The sequence below is a fragment of the Corvus hawaiiensis genome, chromosome Z (genome assembly GCF_020740725.1).
Source record: "Corvus hawaiiensis isolate bCorHaw1 chromosome Z, bCorHaw1.pri.cur, whole genome shotgun sequence".
NCBI classification, from domain to species: Eukaryota; Metazoa; Chordata; class Aves; order Passeriformes; family Corvidae; genus Corvus; species Corvus hawaiiensis.
The window spans coordinates 79016532-79043801 of record NC_063255.1 but is presented as its reverse complement, the minus strand read 5'-3'; the positions used below and the strand labels follow the sequence as shown (position 1 = coordinate 79043801).

The 27270-nt window shown below is 42.0% G+C and overlaps 1 protein-coding gene across 4 annotated transcripts in view; it reads left to right on the top strand.

Annotated features, from left to right (window-relative positions):
• RASGRF2 (Ras protein specific guanine nucleotide releasing factor 2) overlaps positions 1-27270 on the top strand; it is a 116806-nt gene that overhangs the window by 71801 nt on the left and 17735 nt on the right. For 2 of the 4 annotated variants that reach the window (XM_048290681.1, XM_048290679.1), the window contains exons 16-18: positions 1184-1309; positions 2584-2673; positions 19188-19294. In XM_048290681.1, the coding sequence (XP_048146638.1) occupies positions 1184-1309; positions 2584-2673; positions 19188-19294 (323 nt within the window). Of the gene's footprint in view, positions 1-1180; positions 1310-2583; positions 2674-19187; positions 19295-27270 lie in introns of all 4 variants that reach the window. The other 2 variants (XM_048290680.1, XM_048290678.1) reach the window with 1 other exon arrangement.

Here is a 27270-nt window from a genome sequence, read left to right as displayed (position 1 = left end):
TTAAAAGTAATCACAGACAGGTAACTGTTGTCTTAGGTGTAGCATATTTTCTACATATTTTAAGGTGAACTGGTAAAGAGCAGGTTGTTCTGCCCTTGTGTAAGCACTGGGCATTGTTGGAGGGTTATTCACATTTCACACTGTGGTCTGTCAAAGCTGGAAGTGTTACCTGGACAGTACAGGGAACACTTGGAAATGGCCAGAAACCCATAAAAATGCTAAATTTCTGTCAGTGCAGTGTCCCCCACCTCTTTGGGGTGGTTCTCCTGCTGAACAGCTTGCACTCAGTCTGGAGAAATTTGCAGGTAGAGAGCTCTGTGCTGCAGTAGAGGGTCCTTTTGCCACTCAGCTGCATGCAGCATGTTGAGGAAGATGACTAAGTTTAAAAAGAAATCTCATAAAGGGGATAGAAATGGGTGGTACTGTTGCTCTGGTACTGCCAGAGTTCCAAAAACCAGCTCTGGCTTACTCTAAATCCAGTACAACTGCACGAAATCTGTTCTGTAAAAAATGGTGATTGTTGTTCTCTATGACTGTTCATTTACATGCTGGAATTTTCACCTTCTTTGCCTACTTTCAAGGTTGTTTGCTTTCAGAGTTTTTATTTCCCAAACTTTTTGTTTATATTTATCTTTATAGACACAATGCTTATGCTGCAGGCAGAGCTCTTACTCACATCAAATGCAGGATGTATTTTATCAGTTTATTTTCCCTCATTTTAGAAGCAGTATTTCTCCCATTCCTTTTTTTTTTATTCTTCTGATAGAAGAACTCTGCAGTGTACTAGTTTGCTCTCCGGTGCTGTTGGCAATTTTATTGGACAGATTTTGACTACGCTTTGTTATTCAACAAGGATTACTTTCCCTAGCTCATAGAAAACCTATGAGTTCAAGTACCCTTACTATGTGTGCATGTCACTGCATATTCTCCTGATTGAAAGTGCAGTTTTATCCAACATACTTTAAAATTGACAACTTGCTGGTTTTCACCAAGCTCTTTATTTATGAGCTTTTGTGTTACTGGTACGAGACTTTCCTACTCCTTTAACTCCTTCCAGAGGATAATTATTGCTGAGTTAATGGCAAAATCTCATGGCAAGTTCCAGAGGTGGTACTGTTTGAAAGAACTATTAACCAAATTATGCATGATCATCAATATTGACATTTATTCTCTTTTAAAGCAGCAGTTCTCGAATCTGTGTCAGTGGACAGGACTATTCCTGAAAGCACCTCAGTGGTGGACACCACAGAGCTGTCCCCGTGCAGGTCCCCTTCGACACCGCGTCACCTCCGCTATTGGCAGCCAGGAGGTGAGAGACTGACACGGCCTGGCTCTGCCAGTCACTCTGAAGAGAGTTTAATCACTGTACCTGTCATCTGTGCTGGGCAGTAGAAAGCAGTAATAATGTTTGAAGCATCTGGTTTGCTTGTGTTTTTCGTATTTCTCAGGTGTTAAAAATAAAAAAGCGATTAAAATGTGAAGTGTGCCTGTTAAATTTGAGTAGCAATAATGAGACGTGGAAGCATGTTGAGACTTCAGTATGATTCAGTGTTCTGAAATAGCTCGAGCAGGATGTGCCCAAGTTCAAGACTAATATTGAATCAGTCCTGTTCTCACAGAACTCTCAAGACTTTGACATATTTTTTTCAGCTGATGAGGGGACATATTTTGGGCACCATCTGTAATCATGAAATACACAACACCCATTGTTGTCAATGGGGAGTGACTGTGTCTGTTTCTTTGTGTAACACTGAACATTTACAGATGGTGTCACATTATTCATTCCAAAATTTGAATAAGCTGCTCAATTGAAGAGGAAAAAGAGAGCTTGAGCTCCTCAAATAGCTCTCACGTGTCTCTTTGAAATCATTAGCAGGGCTGTGAGCTGTGTCCATGAACACCTAAAATGCTGCCAGCTCCTGCAGACCAGATTTCTGGGCAGGTGTTTCATACCTGGGACTAAAACAGAAGCAGAGCAGAGTCTTCTCACCTGGGTAATACGTTGCTAGGACACTTTAGATTTAAACCAATAGTAATTTTCTATGACTGGGCACATTTGTGGCAAGAAGGCAAGATTTGGGAGCTGGAAACTGTGGGCAGTGTCATGTTGTCTGAGTCCTAGTCAGAGACAATGTTCACAGCACTCCCTGAAGAGAAAGTTTGATAAAATCTGCATAACTGTGCTCATCCTGGGCAGTGACCAGGGAAAACATGTAAATCCAGTTATGGTGAATATGCTTAATTCTCTGACAGAATTTTTTGTTTAGGTTGATTTTCTATGCCATTGTTTTTCACTTTGTCTCTCTTTTTTTCTTTTCCCCATCCTGTTTGGTTAATATCTTGTTCCTCACCTTGGCAGTGTCTTAGATGTTTTTTCTGTTGCAACATTAATTATACTGACCTGGAAATACAAAACACAAATATGATTATGATACTTTCATTGTCTTCAACAGAAAATCATCTGACAGTGTTAATAAACAAAATACTCACAAAGTTACAAACATTACTGAAGATTCTAAGTCCTGTTGTTGGTTAATGAAAAGTTTGTCGAAGCTAATTTTTTCCTCTCTCTTCCCTTTACAGTGCAGACTGCTGACAACAGCCACTGCTCGGTGTCTCCTGCTTCTGCTTTTGCCATTGCCACAGCTGCAGCCGGGCACAGCAGCCCGCCAGGTGAGGGGCTGTGCTGTGCAGGGAGGGGTGGCAGTGGCACACACAGGTTCTCAAGAGATAAACATTTCTCAGAACAGACCTCTGTGTTCTTACGAGCACATGCTCAGCTCAGATGGCACTTGGAGCAGCCTGGTCTAGTGGAAAGTGTCCCTGCCAATGGCAGGGTTGGAACTGGGTATTTTTAAGGCCTTTTCCAACCCTGTTAGTTGATTTCTTAATATTTCTAATCCAGTCTGTTACTGAAAGATTAATCTTTGACAAGTATGTGATCTGCTAAGCATCCAGATAATATCTTTCTTGTTTGGTTTTTACTCGCAATTTAAGATCTTATTTTTTTAAATGAAGTTCTCTATGTCCAAAGGTGGCATGCAGTTTTACTTATTGCAAGTGTGTACTGTATATTCCTTGGAAAGCAGCTACTGACTCAAGGTATTTAGTGCAACATAAAATACTTGATTTAAGTTTTGAATGTGCTGCTCATCTTGCTAGGTACCCTTTGACATATTAATATCTTCCACTAACAGAGTCCTCTCATAGGTCATGTTGCAAATAAACCCCATTTTTTTTAAAGTCTACAAAATCAACTACCCTTTGGCTTGACATGCTCAATCCCACGGTTCATTTTGACAATGAGTAACAAAGCACAATCCAGCTGTAAACCCACACTTGCCTCTTTCCCACTGGAATGTCAAGAAACTAGCTGGAAGACCCCAGTCTCAAAATCATCCATGAAATTCTGTGTAAGACAGTAAAACATCTCCGTGGATCTCTGGATTTTATATCCACTTTGTCTAAAGCTGTGGTCATTGATTGATGGGTGAGAAGACATCAGGAGAAAATCATTTCTGCATGAGCATGGATCAGTGCTCCTCTTAGTCTTGTGTGCTTCCTATGATCTTTGGATTACAAGACAGTGATGTTCAGTGTTAGGAACTTTATCAGAGAACCATTTACGTTGGAAAATCCCTCTCAAACTGTCAGGTCCAGCCTGTGCCTGATCCCCACCCTGTCCCCAGCCCAGAGCACCGAGTGCCACCTCCAGCCCTTCCTTGGACACCTCCAGGCATGGGCACTCCAAACCTCCCTGGGCAGCCCCTGCCAAGGCCTGAGCACCCTTTCCATGGGGAAATTCCTGCTGCTGTCCACCCTGAGCCTCCCCTGGCCCAGCCTGAGGCCGTTCCCTCTCCTCCTGTCCCTGTTCCCTGCGAGCAGAGCCCGACCCCCCCGGCTGCCCCCTCCTGTCAGGGACTTGTGCAGAGCCACAAGGTCCCCCCTGAGCCTCCTTTGCTCCAGCCTGAGCCCCTTTCCCAGCTCCCTCAGCCGCTCCTGGGGCTCCAGCCCCTCCCCAGCTCCGTTCCCTGCCCTTCCCTGGACACGCTGCAGCCCCTCAGGGTCCTGCCTGGATTGAGGGGCCCAGAACTGGGCACAGCCCTCGAGATGGAGCCTCACCAGTGCCCAGCACAGAGGGACAATCACTGCCCTGGTCCTGCTGGCCACACTATTCCTGACACAGCCCAGGTGCCATTGGCCTCTTGCCCACTTCAGCACCCCTGGGCTGATGTCCAGCTGCTGTCACCAGCACCCTATGGCCTTTCCCAGGTTTCCAACCCCTCTGCCCCAGCCAGGATTGCATGGGGTTGTTGAGTGCAAAGTGCAGGACCCAGCACTTGCCCTTGTTGACCCTCACACTGTTGGCCTTGGTCCATGGATCCAGCCTGTCCATATCCCCCTGCAGAGCCCTCCGGCAGATCCACAGTCCCACCCAGCTGAGTGTCATCCACTGACAGAGCGCTCGATCCCCTCTGCCAAGCCATCACGAAAGGTGTTGAACAGGGCTGGCCCAGCACTGCTCCCTGCGACACTGCCGGTGACCGGGCACTGCTGGGTGCAGCGCCGTCCCCACTGTCCCTGGGCCCAGCCACCGGCCAGTCCTTATCCCAGGGAGATGCTCCTCTCTGAGCCCTGGCATGCAGCTTTTCCCAGGGGCGATGCTTGGGAGTCCAGGTGACACATCCTCACCTTCCCCTCATCGGCCAGGTGTGTCACCTGGTCACAGGAGGAGACCAGGCTGGACCTGCCTTTCCTACACCCCTGCTGGCTGGGTCTGGCTCCCTGCTTGTCCTGTATGTGCTGTGTGATCACACTGTGTGATGAGCCTGTCACAAACTTCTATTTAGCAATTTTTGTTTGAATGATGAATAGTCTTTGCCTTTGGAATCAGACACTGCATGAAATCACTGACACAATTTGCTTTATGAATTAATTTTAATTTGCTTTATGAGTTAATCCAGTATGTTTACAAATTGTTTAGAAAGCAAAGTAAGAATAAAAAAATACTGGGTTTTCCCACTAGGAACTAATTAAATTTAAAAATACTGTTTTCGTATTGCTAAAATCACTGGTTTTCAATATTCATAGTACTGAAGTATGAGAGAAAATACAATCTTCAATTATGCAGTCTTTTGAAGGAGCATCAAAGCTTGGAAGTGTTGAAAGGGAAAAACAACATTCCTAAAATTTATAAGTTCTCTTTTGCGTTGCTGTTTAAGCTAGCTCTTCATTAAAGGTCATTCTCCTGAGTGATGTAAAAAACCAGAAGGTTGTGCAGTAGTTTTGACAAGAAAATGTGTGGTTTTGAGTCTCACGAGACTAAGTTAGAGTAATCCAGTGTAATACCTGTAATGAGTATAAAAACTGAAGGTTACAAACCAGACCTTACACCATGGAATCACCTGTTTTGTAACTTGGTGCAATTATTCGTGATAGAGATAGTACCGAAGTTGCAGAGTAATGAAGTTAAAATTTGGTTAAATCCAATAATTTTATTTCCCCTGTGCGATTGTGAGATTTTTTTAAAGTAATGCCTTTGTTTCTCCCAGCAGTCTCCTGTCTCGTTCATTTTGTAGGATGGGCATGACCAACCAGTGAATCAGTTCTGGGCTGGAATGAGATTGGTGGGGTTTTTTTGTTTTTGTTCAGTCTTTGCTTAGCTTCCCTGCTGCAGACACTGTGACGTGTGTCATTTACAATACTCCTACGTGGAACGTGAGCAGAGTGGCAGATGAAATCCAGTGTTGATTAATACCAAGTGGTGTACACGAGGCAAAACAGTCTGAGCTCTGCACCTGCAAGGATTGGCTCAGGACTGAGGATGAGAACAGGTCATTTCCTGAAATGATCGTGGTGCTCAGCAGGAGCCAGAAAGGTAAAAGAGGCATCAGAAATTATATGGAAAGGAACAGGGAAGACTATGATGGTACCACAGTACAAATGCAGAATTTGCACACATATTGGAGGGTATGTACAGTCCTGATGGAGGTGAGAGAGTGAGACCTGGAAAGGGTTGAGAGTTTGCAATCAAGGATGAGGTGAGGTATGAAATGGCTTCTGTGCATGTGACGTTTAGGGAAGAGAGGGCTGGAGGGTTGATGAGAACATTCCGTAAAAGGATGGATGCCAGGGAGGGGTAGCAGCAGTGGTGAACACAGTGGTGTGGGTAAAGGCTTGGACTCAGTGCACTGAGAGGTCCTTTCCTACCCTAACAATTCTATAATTCTATGATTTCCTGCCTTTTCTAATGCAAGGTGTAGGGCATGTCAGATGGTTTTCATGGAGCCAAGTCTCAAAATGAGCAGGAGTTTGTGACTGTGCAATCAGTAGAAGTTCAGTGAGGTTCTGCTGAGGGACACTCTGAAGGGAGCAGACTTACCTGGGTTGCAGAGTGGAAAGTTACCTGGAAGCAGGGCTCGTTTGAGGTTACTAGACAGGCAAAGTAGAACAGGACCAGCAGCTGAAATCAGTTGGAGGTTGTGGGGCAATATTAGGAGGCACAAGTCACCTGTGTGTCTTAATGTCCTCACTGTTCCCTGAAGCCTTCTGGCCGTCTTGTGTTTTGGTGTTGTTTTTAAAATTTTATTTATTAATTTATTTAGTTATTTATTTTATTTTGGGGATCTTTGGGGTGTTTACTGCTGGTTGTTTTCTTTTGTTTTCCCGTGGTACAATGCCTTAGCTCTTCTCCACTTCCCACCTCCCAGTTCTGACTGGGATGCACTGAGACAGGCTGGGTATCAGACTCACAGCAAGGGTCTGTGCTCACACACTCTCTCAGAACCATCCACGAAGGACATGCAATTATCTTCTGCAGAGAGTTCTGGCCATAGCATTTTAGCATTGCTGTCCCCATGCAATGGTAACTTTATCAACTGATAAGCATGCAAAGCCCTGGATGGCTCTCACATGGTGTACATTGGCTTTGCCTCTCTTTAGATAAGCACCCCGGGGAAGCACTGCCTGTGGTGGTCCTGCACTGTGAATGAAACCTTTCTCTAAATCAGGATGGTTCAGGTTCTCATGCACTTCAGGAGGCATTTTTTAACTTACCGATTTTATTGCTATTATTTCCACTTAATTTACAGTTAACTGCTTTGCTGATGCCAAGCTGTTTCACTTTTCCTATTGTTTAATTAATCTGCTTGGTTAAATATTAATCTCTACCTATCTTAAACATATCTTTTCTGTTCTCTTCCAGAAAATTTGCATATTAGTTGTTTATTTTAACAGCATGATAAAAAGAAACATGAAGTGAAAGTACAGAAGGTTAAATAAGGCACCCCAGGTGCACAGCTTGGAGCCTGTATGGATGATAATACTCACAGTAGGGATGAATAGAGCAGGTTCTGTCTTTTACATGTCACTTTTCTTGTGAGGGATGTGAGGGATGGCTCATGGCTTGCTGCAGCTGAAGTGCTCTGTCACCATTAACTGGCTGTTGCACACCTTATTCCTTTCCCAATTTATAAAAATAGTATAACAATACTAACAGATTCTAACATAGGAATGGACCTCAGCAGTTTCTTCTCCCTCTGTTTATACACCTTCATAAAACTGGTTCTTGATTTTTTCTTTAATCAGTGACAAAATCCACACAGAAGTTCTTTAGATCTGCTCCCATGTCTGCCTTATAATATGGAAAAGTCCCTACAACAATTTGAATGTGAATGGTCTCATCATACCAGGTATCCTGCTAATCCCTTGTTTTAGCTTTGCCATGAATAGTCCTGGAGTGGAGCTGCAGCTGCAGCAAGCCCCATCTCCTTAGGAGTGAATTCCTCCTCTCTCCAAGTCTGTCACACAGCCAGTGTCAAAACAAGCAGTGAGACTGGAAACGTGGGAGAGGAACCTCCTGCCAAAATACTCACCAATCATCTGTAGTCTTGCTGCAGAAATCCTACAGATGTTACAGGAGTTAAGCAACAGCAGTGTAATCTATGCAGCACCCACACAAAGCCTGGCAGTAGATAAAAACAATTTACATGGAGAATTATTTCTTCCACCTGTGGCTTCTAGAACTTGCGAATTTCCCTCATTTATTTTTGTACAATTCTTTGAAACGTGCTGTTGCTTTTTTTTTCCTTCTTAACTTATTATTTACATCTCTTCTGCGCAGAATCAGTGCACAGAGCCAGGATTAGTAAGATATCATGCACTGATCTTTAAAGCAAAATCACCTTTTGGTGTTCATTTACCAAAACTGCTCTCTCTGCAGGCCCTTATACTTGTTAACACTCGCAGGTATGAAGGTGCTCTCTGTGACTTCAAGAGATTCGAGTTTTACTTGAAATCTGTTCATACTTGTATGGATGAAGCCAACTTAGCAAAATAATGCCATTTTTGTTAACAATTAATAAAGTAGAAAGTACTTACATAAGCATAGCAAACACAGATTTCTTCTCTCCTAAGAATGTCTAACGCAACTTGAAGAAAAGTAGTTGATTCTAAAATCAGTCATTTTATTTTGACACTGTTCTACTGAACATGGGCTTTCAAGGAGATTGTTTTGACAAAAACTTGAATTCAAGATCTAAACTGATCGTGGGTATTTTTTCTTTAATATTTGTACCAGATAGGTTAAAAGAACTTTGAGAAGCTTATGTCTTCCTCAGCTGAAGCAGGAGAGTAAAGATCTCCCAACACAGACAAATTAATATTAGACAAGAAGCAAATACTTCCACCCAAACAAACGAGCTGTTCCCTAATGAACACAGCAGCTTTGTTTCAACAGCTCTGTCACCCAATTTTAGCTGGTACATTGTATTTCCAGCATGCTTCAAAGCTGCCTTCCTCCTCCTCCTCCTCATCCTCCTCCTCCTCCTCCATCCTGCCGACCATGCTGCGGAGAGTGTCCCATTTCTCACCAGAACAAGGTGACATTATGGGAGAGGATGGGAGTGGGATGGGAGCTGTGGTTGGCAGGAGGGCCTGGCTTCCTTAGTACAAGCATTTGTTTTTTAAAGCACATGTGAAAGGGAGAGGAGAGGGTGAGAAAGAAGCAGGGAAAAAAAAGAGTCTTTGGGGGAGTATCTCTGACAAATAATGATCTACACATAGGAAAATCTGCCCTGTGCTAGCAAGAAGGACAGATAGGTTTAATCTGTCTAATTTTAGTGATTTAAAGGAGCGATTAAAATGACAGCTTGAAGCTGCTACACAAAAATGTATTGCATATATATGATCCCTTTCCATTAACTGACTGCACACAGCTCTGGTGCTAAATTACCTTTGGCTTGAGTTACTTACCTCCTTCTCTTTTCACAGAGAAGAAATCTTAATCTAAACTGCCCTCAGTTTTAGGCTAGCAAAACTAATCTGGCTGTTGACCAGACCATTTTTGGCATCCTCTGCTTTTGCATAACTCCCACAGTCTGCTTGCAGAAGCGACCAGACCTTTGTAGCTGCAGCAGATTCTCACTGAAGTCAGTGCAGAACCTGCTCTGTTCATTTGCTGCCGGTGCTAAATGCAAGTGGTATCATCCTTCAGAGCAATTCAATATGCCTGGACACTCAAAAGTACCTCCTGGTGCTGCTGCCAGGGGCTCCCACTGCCTGTTTTGCCCTTTTGACAAGGCCTTTATTGCAGTCTGTGGGTTCTGGATTGATGGACCTGCCTTCATGTCACTGTCTATGGAGGGATCGAATTCCTTTCTGAATCTAAAACTTCATAAAAAAAGTCAGTTACACGCTACATTCCACTGATTTTTAGTGCATTAGCTACGTGCATAACCCGTGCATTAGTGAAGGAAGAGATGTACAAAGGGAAGTGTGTAATCCTTTTGCACTGTAAATGTCTGATTTTTTGAGCTGGCTATTACTGTATTCTTGATCACTGCCTGAAGTGTTGCAGCCCCTTTCAGTACTTTCTGGGATGAGGAGCTGCCAAACCTCAATTTTAGAGCAGCCAAATGCGGTTGAAGATAATCAGTGTGGAAATACTTTTGTGAAAGTGTCAACTTCGGTAGCCACTGGAATGAGTATGGAAAGTTCTCATCTCCTCAGAGGTGCTGTAGGAGTTGATCAGCTGTAACATAACCCAACTCTAACAGCAACAGCAAGTAGAAATGGACCTTGTGAATTACAGCTGTGGTTTCCAGAATGACAAATCTCTAGAAAGCTATATGAGCACTGAAGTTGAGCCAGATGAGTCCAGTGAGCTCTCAGTCTGACACACTTTAGCCCTGCTTGATTACTCGCATGATGTTAGAGGGATGAAAATTAGCTGAAAGTAGTAATTCATGTTTCATAGAGATCCACAGTGGGTCTTGTGTGGGTCTTTCCATTCTGATAAACCAGGCACAGCTTGATTAAGGTTGTTTAATTTTAATCAAAATTACCATGAGAAAGTTTCACAAAAGTTTTCAGGGAGAGCTGCTTGGCTTATATTGGGTTGTGACCAGTGGAGCTGTTCTGCAGTCATTTGAACAACTTGCCAGCTCCCAGTGTGACAATATTTTTGTTTTGTTTGTTCTGGCAGAAGCACTAATTGGAGTAATGGAACGACAGAGCTGGTGCCAAGTGATGGCAGGGAGCTCAGGCCCTGTGTGTGTTGGAGGGTCCGTGTGCGGCACTTCTGGGAGGGGACTTCTGGCTGCTCCTGCTGCTGCCAGGTGCACTCAGCCTTCAGCTCAGTGATGTGACTTGGAGGGGCACCATGCAGAGCAATGCAGGCAGACACTCCCAGTGGGATCCTGCTGGGCCCTGAGATGGAAAACTGTGTACAAACACACATTATGCTTTAAACAGATGCGGAATTTCCGTGGCTGTCGCTGTCTTGCACACAGAGACATATACATAGTTCTGCTTTCAAGGGTGTCAGCTGTCCTGCTCAGGGAGAATTGCCCTGATTCTGAACACAGGAATAATAAAGTGGCATTACACCATTATATTTCCTGAGATGGAGATTCTGGTGTAGGCAGCTGAGTTGGTATGGGATTTGGCAAAGATTAGAATTAAGTGAGACTTGTAAGGGAAATATTTGCTTTCTTTTTTCCATTGTGAGAGGACAAGGCAGAGAGAGATTTCCTTGCTGTGTTACATGAAAGGCAAGCAAACAATATATGATGTGATTTTGATCTGGATTCTACATTATGTGGCTGGCTGGGTAATCCACTCCTGTGCTGTGCTAAATGCCTCAAATTGCATCAGCAGCTACACGCTGACCTTTGGAAAGGTGTATATTTCATCCTGAATTTGTATTAAAGGTTCCATGTCTGAAGCAAAACCAGAAAATGTGCAGGTGATTTTCAGCGTGATGCCATAAACATTGCAGTTTATAATAGTAATTCTGCACTCTAGTAATTTCCTGGGCTATAACATCTCATTCCTGTACTGGGAAAGATTTGTGGAACCTCCTCCTTTTGACTCCAGACGTGAAAGAAAAAATTTTGATGGTGATATCCCAATTAAAGATTAACATGAGACTTTTATCTAAGCAGTTGGTAGAAGATGGTAATTTTATCTGTTCTTGCCCAGGTCATGGATTTCCATGTGAAACTCCAGCTCTGAGTTTGGGGGCACCTCATCTGCTGTCAGAGAGACAGGATGCCATCAAATTGTGTCCTGCTTATCAGTCCTGCTTGTATTCTGAGTCTGCCAGTGCCCTCTTTCTGTCAGGGATTTAAGATGTTTAGTTCCAAGAAAATAAAGATATAGGATTTGTTAACCTCCCCATGTCCTTTACACAGGACAGCCAAGTTTTTTTTCCTTGTCATTTCTGTGTAACTAATGGCTCTAGCCAGGAACTGGGGAGGGGAGCACTTGTTCCCTCTTGGGGACACATTTTAATGAGATACCCAGACCCATTTCTGCAGGTTCATGGAGGTTTGAGAAGCACTGAGGCCTGCACATTGCACTTTCCTGAAGTTCCCATCTCAGTTAAAAAACTCCGTGTGGGAAATGTTCACTGAGTTACTCCACAGCTGACACTGTTCTCCACCGAAAATGGTTATGTGACAAAAAAATGACGGTGTAGACCCCAGCAGTGTCCCTTTCTGAGGCTGCAGGGTTGTCAAAACCTGCTCAGGGGTTGTCACCAAAGCAGAGTCACCAGGGCTGTGCCTGGCATAGGGTCTCTGAGGGCTGGGGTCATCGGGGGCTGATGGCCATGGCCTGGCAGGGGGCAAATGGTATTCCTGTTCCAGGCTGCTCATTCACAAATTTTAACAAAAATTGTTGCTTGTCAATTTCAGATACTTGGCTAAACAGTTGAATCTTATTTGCAATTTTCTTAGACGATGGCTTGATAATGGAAGTTTTGCTTTCAAGTGATCCCTGCTCTGGGAGTTAAGAAATGGGAGAAAATGATGATTTTTTTTCCTCCAGTTTAACAGACATTTAGGATCTCCTGCTTTTACTTCTATATTCCCTTATTTTGAATTAATACCTTATTCTAGTTTGCTGGAAGAGCTGGCTACTCAGGAAAAAAGTATTTTCACTGGACGTTTCCTGAGTTACAGAGCTGTGAAGCATTTGTTTTCCGAGCTATTGCAGTAAGTCCTGAGCAGCTGCAGTGGTGTGGGGAGAGAAATTTGGGGAGCACTTTTATGCCTTTTTTCTTTCATTTTATTCCCCCTGCGCCCAAGTGTTGTTTGCATAATGAATATTTGTTTAAGCTTCCATTATGACCCAGTCCTAAACAGTCTGGAAACTGCTTGTGAGATGGACATTTTGTTCAGAGATTTTTTTGGTGATGGGTGTGCATCCTGCCAGTTTTTGTTTTTCATGACAGTCAACTCTCCGTTCACAGATGGTCTGAAAAATGATACATTTGGCTCCTTGCAATTATCGCCTCCTTTCCATTTAACCTTTGTTCCTATTGACATTATAAAAAGATGAATAATCTCACAAACTCCTTCCTTTAAGTTTAATGAACTGAAGGTAAAAATTCCAAAAGCCATTTAATGTGATTTTCTCTTTTTATCTGTACATTGTCACAGACTGTATTTTAACTTTGTGATAGGGCACACTGAGCATTTTAAGTGTCTAAAAGCTTTCTTTGAATAGGTCTTGAAAAGACTGTGAACATTATGCAATAAATATCTGCTATACTCCTCTTCATATTGATGATAGAGCAAGTTATGAGTGTAGATGAAGTGTCATTAAGGAAATGAAGAGCTAGGGATCATTTGGAATGCAGGAAAACATCAATAGGTAAAAGTTGCTTATCTCCTCCCTGAAAGATAAGAGACATAGCAGGAGCACAGTCAAATGTATAAATTCAAAGATGTATCAGCTGCAGTATTGCCATTCTTGTCACTGTTCATAGCAGATAATTCAAGCATTATTGCAGTGAAAAAAAAGAAGTCTAAGGTGTACTAAAGATTTGCCAATATAATTGCTAAGGATTGTTCAGAAAGGCTTTTCTTCTTTGTCAGTTGTTCCCTATAGTTTTTTATGTAAGTCATAGGAAAAAAAAGCTGCTGTAACACTGCACATTTGTCATGGTATTCTGAAATCTGAGAACACAATTGGCAGCAACAGCCTTTGAAATTCGGGATCTGTTCCTTCCTAGAGTTACATATATAAACAAAGGCACAAGGTTTAGATGGTTTTGTCTAAGACTTCACCAGAAGAAGTGGACTTGTGAGTTTACCCATGGATGCACACACAAACACTTCTTGTGTGCAAACAGATGTGATTTTGAAGATGTATATAGCTGTACCAAAATTCAGAGCTGGGTTTTGGTTATGACATTGACCCCTTGTTGTCTCTCTTTGCTGGTGCTGAAAGAAGACAAGGACAGGATGTTCTTGCATTGCTGCTGAATTTTAGCTTTAAAAATGCACACTATGTGGTTATTTTACTCTAAGATGAGTTATTGATTTTTAGTAGTAAGTTGTGTAACTTGTAACTGCAAGTATGTTCTCAGTGTTTAGCCATTTTTAAAGATTTCCTTTTCAAGAGTGAGACTGATGTGCTCTCCTGAGAGAATATTTCTATTAACAACCCCAGAAATCTCAAGAGTGTGTGTTAATTATAGCTTTAGCAGCAGCCCTGTTTTTAAGGACTTTTGAAGGACAAATCTTAAAATTTGAATATTTCTTTGATCTTAAGTGAATATTTTCATTCTTTGTGGTATACATGTTTTAAGCATATAATCTCATAGATTATGATAATTCTCAGAGCAACCTTAGTGTTGTTGAGAGGAGATAAAATAGTATCTTGATGGTATTCTTTAGCCACTTACCTTTCTATCCCATCCATTAAACTAAAATTATTTTGCTGGACTGATGTATTTTTAGACTTTTGGATTTAGTCCAAGTTCACTGCATAATCTTGACACAACTGCTTTATCTCTATGCTGTGTTCTTTAAATTTCTCTGATTAGAAAAAGCTTTTCTAAATCAAGGGTCATTTAAAAATAGTTTACCAACCTTTCCCTTAAATATTTTGCAGAAATTAAATGCAGTCAGTAGGTCTCTATCTGTGTTACACTATTGTACATCAGCTGGTCCATGTGAATCCCTGGGATTTACCTTACTAAGACCATAATCCCTTGACTTGATTCGATAGTTAGATTGTATGTATGGCAGAGGCTTTAGGCAGAAGAATCAGATACATACTTCGAATTATTTCTGACGTGGGTGGTTACAACAGGGATTTTCAGTGGCATATTTCTTAGAACAAAATGATTTCATATGTCCCAAAGACCAGTGAAAGTGAAATTAAATGCCTGAAATGTGTTGGGCTCTGGATTGCTCCTGGCTTTTAACAGTCAGTTCTGATGCTGAATTAGTTTGTAGCCCTTTCTGAAACAAACTCAAAGCCTGGCATAGTGAATGATTAAATATTCCTCTCACATAAACTGAGGTAGCCTAAAGACTGTGGCTAAATGTTACAGCTAGTGCTCTGAGGCATCACACTGCTCATGGAGAAACCCACATAATGGTTTTAAGATCATTCAATAGTAACTGAAAAAAAAAGGAAGGACTGTATTATTGAGCAAATATGCTGTACTTTGCACAGTGAATGGGATCTCATCATCTTCACCCTTCTTTTCATCACAGTTCGTTTTCTTTTCCAGCTCTGCCGTTCTTCAGGTGGCTAATGTATGACAGCCCAATATCATAAATAAAGAAATGGAGGAGGCCAGAATCACTGGCAGTTTAGATTTCTTACCACACTAAAATACTCACCCTCTGACACATTTCTGTGAAAATGTGTGAGACCCAATTACTTGCTTGAGAATGTATGACCAGTAAGGATGGGAATCTATAAACACTCATCCAAACTTTTGTAGGTAGGTTCAGGTAAAAAAAAATATAATCCCTTTTTTGGGGCTTCTTGTGTATTGGGAAGGCTTTTCTTTTGTGCTGCATATATTGGAGAGGCTGTTCCAGTTTTAATCTGTGGATGAAAACTGCTGTGCCCCACGCCTGGGGTTTGTATTTGTTCTTTATCCAGGTCAGAAAGCACCACTGGTGTTTGCTAAGCCAAAGCTGTCAGGATTCAAGCCAGCCTGAGTGGTGAAGCTGGCCTACAACTCTCGGGTGTATCCATCAGTTTTGGTTATTTGTCATCTACCTGGTGGGCCCTGAATGTTCTCCTTCCACCTCCGGGACTCTGTGGGACTCGCTGGGATTTCCCCAAAGGCTGGAGTGCAATTTTCTCCCATTGCTGGGTGCTAACACACCTTCAGTGTGTGATTCCAGGGTAGTTCATTGAAACTGGCACATCAAATCAGCTTCTGATTGGAAGATTTTTGCTGAGAAAGACACCAGAACTTCATGACTCTGAACAACTTACACTAGTTCTTGTGAACAGATTTATCTTTGTGTAGATAAACCCTTAAAAGTGGATATTATTATTATACCATCAAAACTTCAGACAAGTTAATTACTATGGTCAAGAATCATGTGCTGTTGTATTAATCTCAGACTAATCTTAGAATAGTTTGGCTTGGAAGGAACCCCAAAGACATCTTGTTCCAGCCCCCTGCCATGGGCAGGGACACCTTCTATTGGATGCAGAAATACAAAATGCAGAGAATACAGCTGCTGTAGCTGGAGTGAGAGTTTTTGACATCTCAACTGAAATAGAAAAGAAAATAAAATGTTTAATTTCTTTAAAGTACAGGGTGCAGACTTTGCCATGATACAAATGTTCCTCTGGGGTGAGGTGGATTTTAAAGGTGCAGTGCTGTAAATTGCTGATAGAGTCAGTTTAGCCCTGAAGAACCAGGTAAAGCAGGACAGGATTTTGCTAAAGGCAGCTGTTATTAGCTTTTGAGGAGAGGGTCTTCTCTCTGTCTCACACTGACATGGATGAGATCTGGCCCTGAGTGCAGCACTTGCAGAGGTGAATCACTGACACCTTCCAGCTGCAGCCATTGATTTCCTGGGGATTTATGAATGGAATAGGCAATGACACCTCCCTCTGAGACCTGCTCTGGCCTTCCACGTAACAAGAGCTATGTACAAGGTACTGTTATAATTTAATCTGCAGATTTATCTGTCTATCCAGCACATACTTTTTTAAATCTTTAGTGATAGTGCAAGCTATACAAATATTAACTTTTTATTAAAGTGTTTAATGTGGAGATTTATGTCTATTAAGCACCTGTATTTTTAATCTTTGGTGATAAAGGAAGCTACAAAAATACCAGGTTTTTATTGAAGTGCACAAAAGAAAACATGTGAAGGTGAGACTGGATTTTTTGCCTAACAATCTGAAGACAAGTACCCGAACAGAGTGATTAAATAGTATTGAAAGAAGTAACTCAGTGAAACTAGCAATGCTGTCAGGTTAACTTTGTGTTTGACAGCCTGTGGTAAAAGTTCTGCATCACCATTATGTGAAGATACTATTTGTGGAATCAGTACATATTAATTTCAACAGATAATGGTGAAAAACATTACTTGAAAGTAGCACTCACTGAGGCACCTGCCCACTGAGATGATTAATGATTAGAAATACTTGCTTGTATTTCTAAAGTGGAAAGATTGCTTCCTTCAGGAGAGGAGAGGATATTTACCATGCAGTGTTTCAGGTTATTTCACCATCGGGTCTGGACGTGGGCAGGTCCATCCAGAATCCTAATTAAATTACTTGTTATTCCTTCAGATTTATAAAGGTGTGGAGGGCGCTGGGGGGGCTCAGCCTGGAGAAAAGGAGGCCTGGGGGGCCTTCTGGCTCTGCACAGCTCCCTGACATTTGGGGCCATCTGTGTTCATCTCAGTTCTTCTCTTACACAACTGGAGCTCTCCATTTATTGCTTCAACACATCGACATTAAGTACGGAGAACATGGATCTGGGTGAATGTGTTGCTCATTCTTGGCAACAAGCTAATTACTGCTTAAAAATTGATGAAATTCTGAGGGCCATACCGGTTTGCTGAAGTGATCTCTGGAGGCTTTAATTTTTTTGTTCCCTCTTTTTATTCTTTTATTGTAGTTCACTCAAAACTGTCTCTGTAGGCTTCTCTCTCTTTTCCTTACAGCTTACTGAAACTTGTTTTCCTTAATGTTACCTTGGTAAAGACGTTGCTGCTTAAATATATAATTTTCATTGTGACTTTCATTGCTGCAATTAAGTGGCTAATTGAACAGTTTATAATGTGTATTCCTAATTGCTTCTGCAATAGGTTAACTGTGAAAGGCATAGAAGATTAACACACAAAATGTTGCCTGTGTTACCTTTTGCTGAGAAAAGCCTCAGAGATTTTCTTTATTTTTCTCTTTATGGGGAATGAAACTGCTTAAAATGCTTCAGTATTAAACTTCCGTTGATATTGAATCTTAGATGCCATCTACAGTGTAACTTGCCATAGTTTAAAAATGCCCATGAAATGTAAGTGTGGATAAAAAATACATTTGGGGGTTGGGGTCTAACATGCAGTAAAAGATGTGAGTCTGCAATTAAATGCTTCCTGACTTGCTTATCTTGCCGAAAATACAGAGCAGCAATTTGGACTTTCTGGATTGCCTGTTAAAAGAATAGAAAAAACTAATACAAGCCTCTAGAATACCTCCAATGGGTTTATCACAGAATAAATAGAAGTTTAATCTGCCTGTGCTATTTATAATAAAACATGGGCTTTCGAGCAGCTTTTATACCAAAAAAATGGTAAAGTACTGGTCATATGGGAGGGTGTTCCCAGCTGTTCCTGGGCTCTGCACCGAGTGGAATGGATAGCAGCACAGTGCAAGAGCAAATCAAATCTAACAGAAACATAGAAAAATGCACTCTTCTCAAGTATATCTTCAGAGTTACCATTTTTTAAAAGACATTCAGGGGTTTAGTGTAACAGTTTCACTATTATTAAAATAATGTAATCATCATTTTAGTGCACAGATTTTATTTTTGATAAAGCTACAGCAGAATGAAAAGAGAAGCAATAATACTAATATAGGAAGAAAGTTGCTTGCTAATAAAACTATTTATTTATAAGTAAATATTGCTGACCAAAAAAAAAAAAAAAAAAAACCCAAACAAACCTGTCCATAAAAGATGAATGGGGAAATGCTGCATCTGGAAAATTGTAGTTTTCAGGCAGCTGGGTCTGTAAATGTGTTTTCCATATATCTTCCCATTTTCTTGTCATCCCAGTGGTAAAAAAACCAAACAACTTACTTGAACAGTGTCGATTAGTAGAGCCTGTACAATACTGCCCTTGTGAAGGAGGATTTCTCATGCTGACTTTGTCCTCCTCTGTGCTTAAACTACTCCCCTCCCCTTGTTCTTTACTAGTTCTGAAATTTACCTGTTTCCCTTTTCTAAACCATTTGGACTTTTCAAATCTGCTTGATTACAGGCCTAGCTCTGGTCTGGTCCTTTTCCTTGCTGTAAATTTCTTCCATACTGGAAAAAAAAAAAAAAAAAAAAAAAAAATCTTTGTCTTCAGTTTGCTTTGATTCACTTTATTTCTTTATACACTTAATTTTATTTCTTCCATGCTGAAGGGAGGCCTTGAAATTTAATTGCACAGGCAATTATTCTTCACCTTTGTAAAGCTGAGTGCTGACCCCAGGAGCTGTCTGTGTTACCATGGGCAAGGCTGTGTTCCAGAGGTGCTGCAGAATTTCTTTGGTCTAGACATTCACATTTCACCACCTGTCCGGCGCCTTTCCTTTTATTGCACAGAAATATTCTACAGCCCTTCTGTTTCCCGAAATCTCTCCTATTGTATTTTCATTTTCCCCAGCCCCATTAACCCCAGTGTGGGTTTGTTTCTGTGCAGGGTTCAACAACTCGGAGCGCACGTGTGACAAGGAGTTCATCATCCGCAGGGCCGCCACCAACCGCGTCCTCAACGTCTTGCGGCACTGGGTCTCCAAACACTCACAGGTATCCCCTCCTCAAACACACAGGGATCAACAGTTCACACTGTTCGTGCTACAGGCAGCCTGCCTCAACTGCTCTGGCTGTGTTAAAATACTCGTGTTGTCATGCAGAAATTTATTCATTTATTTGTGGTGAATTGCGCACGGAAAGCACGTGCCAGTCCCTCCACAGGCCTGGCAGGACTGTGATTGTAAAATGGTGTTGGCAGAGAAGGGAGGGGAAGAAATCCGAGTGGTCTGTGGAATGTCATATCCTGTAAGCTGACAGGTGGGAAAAATGCTGGGAGATTCTGACATGGATGTAGAAGACTTTTGAAAAGGGTGGATGGATGGATGGATAGGGTGAGGAGGGAGGGAGGAAAGAAGGAAGGAAGAAAAAAAAGAGGGCTCTTTGGAAGCAAATGAGAGATTTTTGTACACCTTGTGCAGCTGGTGCTTCACAGCACTTACAGACTGCTTTGTCACTACGTGCTGCTAATAAAGGATACTTCATCTCCAAAGCTAATTCCAGCAATGTCAAACTCTCTAACGCAAAATCAATTCCCTTTTTCCCATGTAAAGGGTTTAATTTTCATTGAGGTTAAGTTTGCTAGAGAATTAACTCAGTAAGAGATGTGTTAGTGGGAAAATCAGTTATGTTTGGAAAGCTGAGCAGCCCAGAAGAGATTACTAAAACCTCTCTTGGTATCATGGGAGTGATTAATCATTTCAAGTTACTGGAAGCAGCCTATGAACTTCAGGTTTTGACTCGCTGTTAAATTAAAGTCAGAATCAAGCAAATCTTGAGCTGTAACAGAAGTGGCAGCAGACTTATTACAGTTTTGTGTTACTCTAGGTGCTTATTTCATTCCAGTTCATATTAAATATCTTCTATGACATGAGTTGATCCTCTTTGCTAATTAAAATTTATGTGATCATGGAAATGTGGAAACTTTTATCTACATTAAGCAAATCTACAAGTAGTTTCACTGATTACTTTTGCATTTGCTTTTGCATCATGTTTACAATTGGAATTCTTTTAAAAATATGAAGAGGACAAAGATAATGAGTAACACATTGTGCATTTTCTAAGTGTAAGCTGTTACCTGCACTCCCTGGTCTCTCACTGCCTTTTATTTTTTCCATGGCAAAGGTGTCAGATTTTAGTTCTTTAGCTCTCCTTGTCCATTATTATTCCAATATAGCACATATTTTAAAATGCAAGGGCTTTGGCATGAGAAATAAGAAATGCTACATCAGCAGAGCATGTAATCAGCTTTTTGTGTTGTTTACTTGTGAGACTAGGGAGAGAGAAAGGACAGACATAAGCACACTAGTCAGAAAAGACTGACTAGTTGCTGCCAAAAAATATGGGACAGGACTAGTTTAAGGAGGACAAGTGAAGAATTACTGTCTGGCCAAACAATTTGAAATGTTGGCAGTAAAGATGTACAGTCCTGGGAGAGCAGTAGCTCCAAGCTTATTTTACAGTAACAACACAAACTGCAGATCCTGAGCCACCAATGTCTGGTGAGGAAATGCTTACTCAATTTTCAAAATGACACAACAATAAAAACATTGAAATTTTTTAAGAACAACAGACCTGCCAAAAACTTTTATATGTTTTAAGGTATTTGTGTTGTTCTCTGGATACTCATCAACCTTGGCTGAGACATCCTTCATCCTCATGAGCAACCAAGAGCAGGTTTGATTCTCAAAAAAAAGGGCAGGTTTTATTCTAAAAAAACCTGAACAAACAAAAACCCCCAACTTACAACATAACTGAAAATAAGTGGATGTTTGCAAAGATAAACATGCAATTTTGATATTGTTTTCCCTCTTACCTGCCTTTGAATTTGCTTTTACTGCAAAAACTTCCAGCACCAAATGGGCAATTTCTCTCTGTCCAGAGACTGTTCTTTTGCAATGTCCCAAGATCTTCGTGGTCATCAACAGCCCACACCACTACTAAAGGTGACCAACCATGCAGAGTTTTTTCTGGCAAAACACCATTTCCTCATCACTGGATGCAAAGAGAATCAAACACAGTAGAGGTGTAACGAGTGTCTTTATTTCTCTGCCAGCTGTGAGATTGTGTTACAGACATGCTTTAGTGCTGCAGCTCGTGAATAATTCTGCAGCATAACCAACTCTGTCTTGGTGCTCTCTGATTCACCAGTGGTAGGTCTGCCTAAGTTGTTGTCCTGATGTCTTGTGCACTGGTGCAAGACTCACACACAGCCATCTGTTCGAGGGCTCTGATGTGCATCATCCCACTTCACTATTCCCTACCCTCCATGCCTCCCTCTGGAACCCTTTGGCTCGCTCAGCCTCTGCTCTCTTGCATGTAAGAACATGGGTAAGGGTTAGTGCAAGAACCGAGGGATGCAGGAATTATCCAAACAGATGGTTCAGAGCCTTGTGTTTGCTCACTTTGCTCTAGAAAATCCTTGACTGGGGTTTGGAACATCTGTGCTGGGGTGTGGAATCAATTAACTTCCACTGTATTGCAGCTGTGTCAAAACCACACTTAGGGATGGTTTAGCTTTGCTCTGTTTTTACTTTTTTTTAAATCTATCTGACCATGGACAGCATTTAATACGTGAAATTGTCTGTGACCAGAAAACAGAATCATTAAAATTAATGAATCAGCCTATTCAGTGAGGACGGGCTTTCATAAAGTGGTTTTGTTTTCTTGAAATCATGCTAAACAATGCTTTAAAGAAATTGATTGTTCTTAAAACTTGAGTCATACACTGTAGAAGCCTCACTTAAATTTCAAGTAAATGTACACATGGTAGTGCCAGATCTGCAGCCCTTTGTGGAGGGCACAAGAAACTAATGAATGTCCCTAGGACCTCTCAAGGCACAGATAAAAGTGTGGGAACAAACCATCCCCAGGGGAAGTGACACATACATCCCTGTTTTTACCACCCTGAGCAAGAGTAGTCAAACCTGTTCTGCTCATCAGCCAAAATCAGCACAGTATGAAAGGCAGCTTTAGATAGTCCAGATTGTTTTGTTTACATTTTTCTTCTTTTTATTCCATGTCCCTCCTCTTTTTTTGATTCAGACACCTGCAAGCCAGCAAAGCTTTCTTCTTGCCCTAAGTAACAGCAGAATGTTTGTGTTTACATTTTGTTTTTGAAATGTGGTTGAGAGGAGCAGAGCAGGATTCTCCTGTTGTAAACAATGAGCACACAAATGACAGGGCAGAGGATCACTGGGAGCAGGAGCCTTGGAGCATAACCACTGGCTCCTGCAGAGGTAGAAAAATAGGAAGGCAAAAGGGGGCCAGGGCAGAAAGTCTCAGTATGACTTTCATTATCTGAGCGAGGTCCTGTAGCCTTGTTTTATTTAAAAATACTTCCTTGCCTTTTATCTATCTTCACTTGTGCTGCAAGTGAAGCTTTTTCTGCTCCAAAATGGCAAGCAGATTGCAGTGGAGCTTGTCCAAGGCTTTCACATCTGGCCTCTCTGAGTGACAACTGAGGGCTTGTTCCCACTGGCTTCTTTGAAGATCTCAGCTGGAACGGTTCTCTCACAAACTCTCTGGCTGACAGATGGTGTCAGTGACTTACAGAGTTACCACAAGGCCTGGGGAGAGGACCATGGCTTTGATTTTGAAAATACAGGTCATGATCTGTGCCCAATGCCTGCCTGGCTCCAGCTGTGACATTATGTAATGCAGCTCATGCTCGTGGTCATACCCACAGAGCCGTGGTGGGTCTTCAGCAGGAGGATTGCCAGAGGGAGTTACTGATAGCACTTGGGGACTGGGGAGAACACCTGGATACATAGGATTGTCCAGGAAAAGATGATTGCAGTTAATTAAAAATAGTGTTAGCGCACATGAATTGGCCAATTTCATTTCTTTCTACTTCATTGGAATAAAAGTAGAGAGAAAATCCTTTATATGAACCCCACTAAGCTCATATTAAATGGCATAAAGTAATGAATAAGGTATCCGGTGAGTTTATAGTAAGTATATTGTAGAAATATGAATGAATTACACTGAAGCCACACTTAGCAAGATACACTGTATTTTAACTACATTGCAAATTGACCTCTAGGACCTGCGGCCCCTGCCTTGAAACAGCAAAGACATTTCTGGTGTTCTTTGTGAAATGAGCAGCTGTGGTGATCCGGATGGCGAGGAGCCAGGGGGGCTGCCCGGAGACAGCCTCGAGCGTGCTCTTGGCCACTTGGTGAGGAGACCCAGCGTGCCTAAACTTGTGCCCTGGATAATAATGCCCTGAGTTGCTGCTGTGCTGCGTCCCAGGCTGGCAGGAACCAGGTGTTATAAATGGAGCCTGGACTTTTTTGGGTGGAATAAAAGTCTGCTCGTTTATTTAAAAAGAAAACCAGGAGCGGAGACTCGAGATAAGCCCGAGTCCCACTCGGCAACCCAGAAAAGAACAACAGTACGGCGCACAGGGCGTTCCTTCGGACTCAGGTTCCTCAGGAAGACCCCCTGGGACTGAGCCCCGGGGCAGTTTTGTAGTCCCTCTGATGTTATGACTGGTGCAGCTCCAATCCTCCCTCGGGTGGCTCGTTGCCAGGGTCCTCATTGGCGTTCAGCTCCGTCAGTCTCTGGGGCGTCGAGTGATTGGTTTGCCCCTTAACCAGTAATTCCTCAAGATGTTTACATCATAAACCATTAAGTCATCTTAAGAACATTCCAGAACGTTCCCCTCTTTTCTATAGACCCACCACTCTTCCCCCATTGGTGTCACCATCTAGCGATCACATAGCAGCAACTATTAACTTATTAACTGTATATAACAAGTAACTATTAACTTCTTTTTAACAAAAAAACCCCTTTTAACCATTTATTACGCAGGGGTTTGCTTGGCACGGCCCTGCAGGGCACAGGAGTCAGCCAGAGGGGAGCCAGGCCTGCGGGCAGCCACAGGGCTAGCGGGGCTCTGCTCCCGCTGCTGCTGGAGCCCGACTGCTCCGTGCTCCCCAGGCCCTTGGCGAGCGTGTGGCACCCAGCACGCAGGGCAGGGCTGTCACATCCCCTGCGTGGCCCCTGCCCGTGTTCCTCGGGTCTGTGTTCTGTGCTGGGAGCTGCTGCTCGTGCTGCTGGTGGCTCTGGCCCGAGGGAGCCCAGCAGCAGTGACAGCAGACACCGATTCTGTGCAATCAGGGCAGACACTCCTCACACCCCCCCCATCTCTGCTCTTGAAACCGACTGGCGGACAATGCTGTTGTCCTTTGCTTGTTTCTTGAAGTAAACCAGACTTAGTTCAAGCTCAGGGATGAGTTTTCCTGAAAGCCAGTTATAATTTCATTTATCTCTGCCTTCCACCTGTGTCAATGTTTTGTTGCATATGAATTTGTACAGATTTTGCTCAACACAACTGTGTGTGGTAGGTGAAGTGTGGTTTTTTGCTTCAAAATTGAATACTGTAGTAGAGGACTGCAGCAGTGGAGTAACTTCACTTAATTATGAGTGTTTGATCTGCTGTGCACAAGATTAAGACTCACTCATCTGCTGCCACTGAAATAATTGCCTGTTTTCTTTTTGGCATGTGAACAAATACATGAAAATAAGACAATCTCCATCTACTTAAAAATATTCCAAATTCCTTGCAAACAGTCTTCAAGCAGATCTCTCTCCCCTCCTGCCTCTTTCTTCCCTCCCTCCTGTCCTTTTGTAGTCCTTCTCACTTGGCCTACTCAAACATAAATCAGGTCCCCATGTTTTAGCTCGATTTCACTTGTCTGGATTATTCATTGCTCCCCACATTTTTTAGATGCAGAATGTTTCCTCTCACTGAGGAGCATTTAAAGAAAGGGGAGAGGAAACGCTTCTGGGGTTTCACTGAGCTCATGTCAAATCTTGAAAATATATTCTCTGTATAAGCCACCAGCAGTAGATCTACTTTTTCTAGTTTAAAAAGGCACCTTAGCTAAGTTTTTTTCCTTGCTTTCTGCTGCCTCTGCTACACTCTCGTTTCTTCTAGCCAGTGATTCTGAATCTGAGTAATACCCACACTTCATTAGGCTACTGTAGACTCTGAAATATATTAGAGGTATGTGACCCTCTCATGAAGAACTAAACCACTGTCAGATTGAAATGTGCCTGCTGGAAAATTGAATGACTCTTGTCTGACCAACTGTATTCCTTCTCTGATATGTAAATTTCAACTAGAAGTCAAAAATTGGTGTAAAATTATGTAGAGAGATGTGATACACATGTATCTAGAGCCATAAATAGCTACCTGTGGATCTAAGTGTTCTATAATATAAACAGATAAATATTCATCTATGACACCTATAATATGCATAGATATAATCTGCATGTATTTAGAGTTATTTAGTTACTTTTAAATTATACATAGAATTGGTTGCTAAGTATTTTGGTGTTTGTATCATTCTTACATTAACCTTTCTCCACAAAAGTTAAGTACATGTACATGTTTAAATGCAGTATTATTATTTCCCTATTTTTTTAATATATCGGTCGTCATGCTGGAATCTCAGTACCACTCAGATAATGACCTTCACTAGAAATAGAGAGTAGTTCTTAATTTTTCTTCTGATTCTCACCTTTTTTCATAGGGGTTTTTTTTTTTAACTCATCACACTATAAGAAACAGATAACATTGCTTTAAAAAAGAAACCTGTAAATTTGAGTTTCTCCAGCAATTCCAGCACTACTATCTTGTGGAGATTACTCAGTAAAACAAGTTTTACTGGTAATGACCCATGTATTAATTCTCATTATTATAAGAATTAGCGTGTAAACATGCAAAAACTGGAAATGCTTTGGTTTGGCTGGATCTGATAATTATAGGTGAGGCTTCCCCATCCTATTTGCAAATGAAAGAACTTTTAAAATTCTGGATTTTTTTGGTCATAGGTTTGGTTTCAACAAAGGAAGACATCTTGAGAGAAAATACTTTGTAATGAAAAGAATCAACCAGTTGTGGTTTGAAAGCTTTGCTTGGAAATAAAATTGTGACCACGATGATGTGATCTGCCCGAGGATTTTACCCAGCAATGCTGAATGAGGATGATGGATGTGTCACCTCCTGGACACCTGCTCTGCTCATTTGGGATATTTTTGTAGCCCAGGTTGCAGAGATACCCATCCTCTTTTATACAGTGTCTGCCACTGAGCTACAGGACAAGCACTGACATTAATTACACTGATCGCTTAGGCTTGTGCAGACTCAAGGTTTCTCCTTTAACTAAATTTTGATAGTTTTATATTTCACATTATTTTCTTCTTGAAGTCACTGGAGTGAACAGTACTGTCATGTAGTTTAGTTGCATTCCTCATGTTTTCAGTAATTAGCCCCATTTCCATACCCTAAATATATGAAAAGATTCTCCTGTCTTCTCTTGCAAACAGGCTAAAACAGCTCCTAAGGGAGGCATTTCAGAGCATGGCTATACAAAATGTGTTTTAGAAAACAAACACAGTGCAGTGCCCAGAGATAATTTTTGCTTGGCTTTGAGCTGAATGTTTGATACCCCCTCCAAAGCTTAATGTTGCAGCTTCCTATTCTTCTACACCCTCAAATATGGGTAAACATTTCCAAAAAAATAAAACGCAGATATTAATTGGTTCCAGACTATTAATTAGCTGAGGCCCAGGTGAGGACACTCTTGAAGAGTGAAGAGGGGATGCTGTAGCAGGAGGGAAATGCCCAGGGCAGGTGATTTCTGAGCGCTGACATTGGAGCAATAACCCCTCTCAAAAGTGCTGAGGCTGGCTGTGGCTGCTCCTGTCACGAGCACCCATTCCCCTCCTGGTCTGAGCTGTTCCCTCCCATTTCCAGTGAGGCTCCACTGGCCTCTGTGGCTGTGGCAGTGTTCTGATGCCCACCACAGCTGGCTCTGCTGCTCCCAGAGGCACACATCTACAGAGCCCTTCACCACGGGAGGGGCTGTGGGGGTTCTTTGGAAATGAAATACAATGCTCCTGTGCCGAGATGCCAGATATTCCCCATTTTCAGTAACTTCGTGCCTGCTGTTCCCATGGAA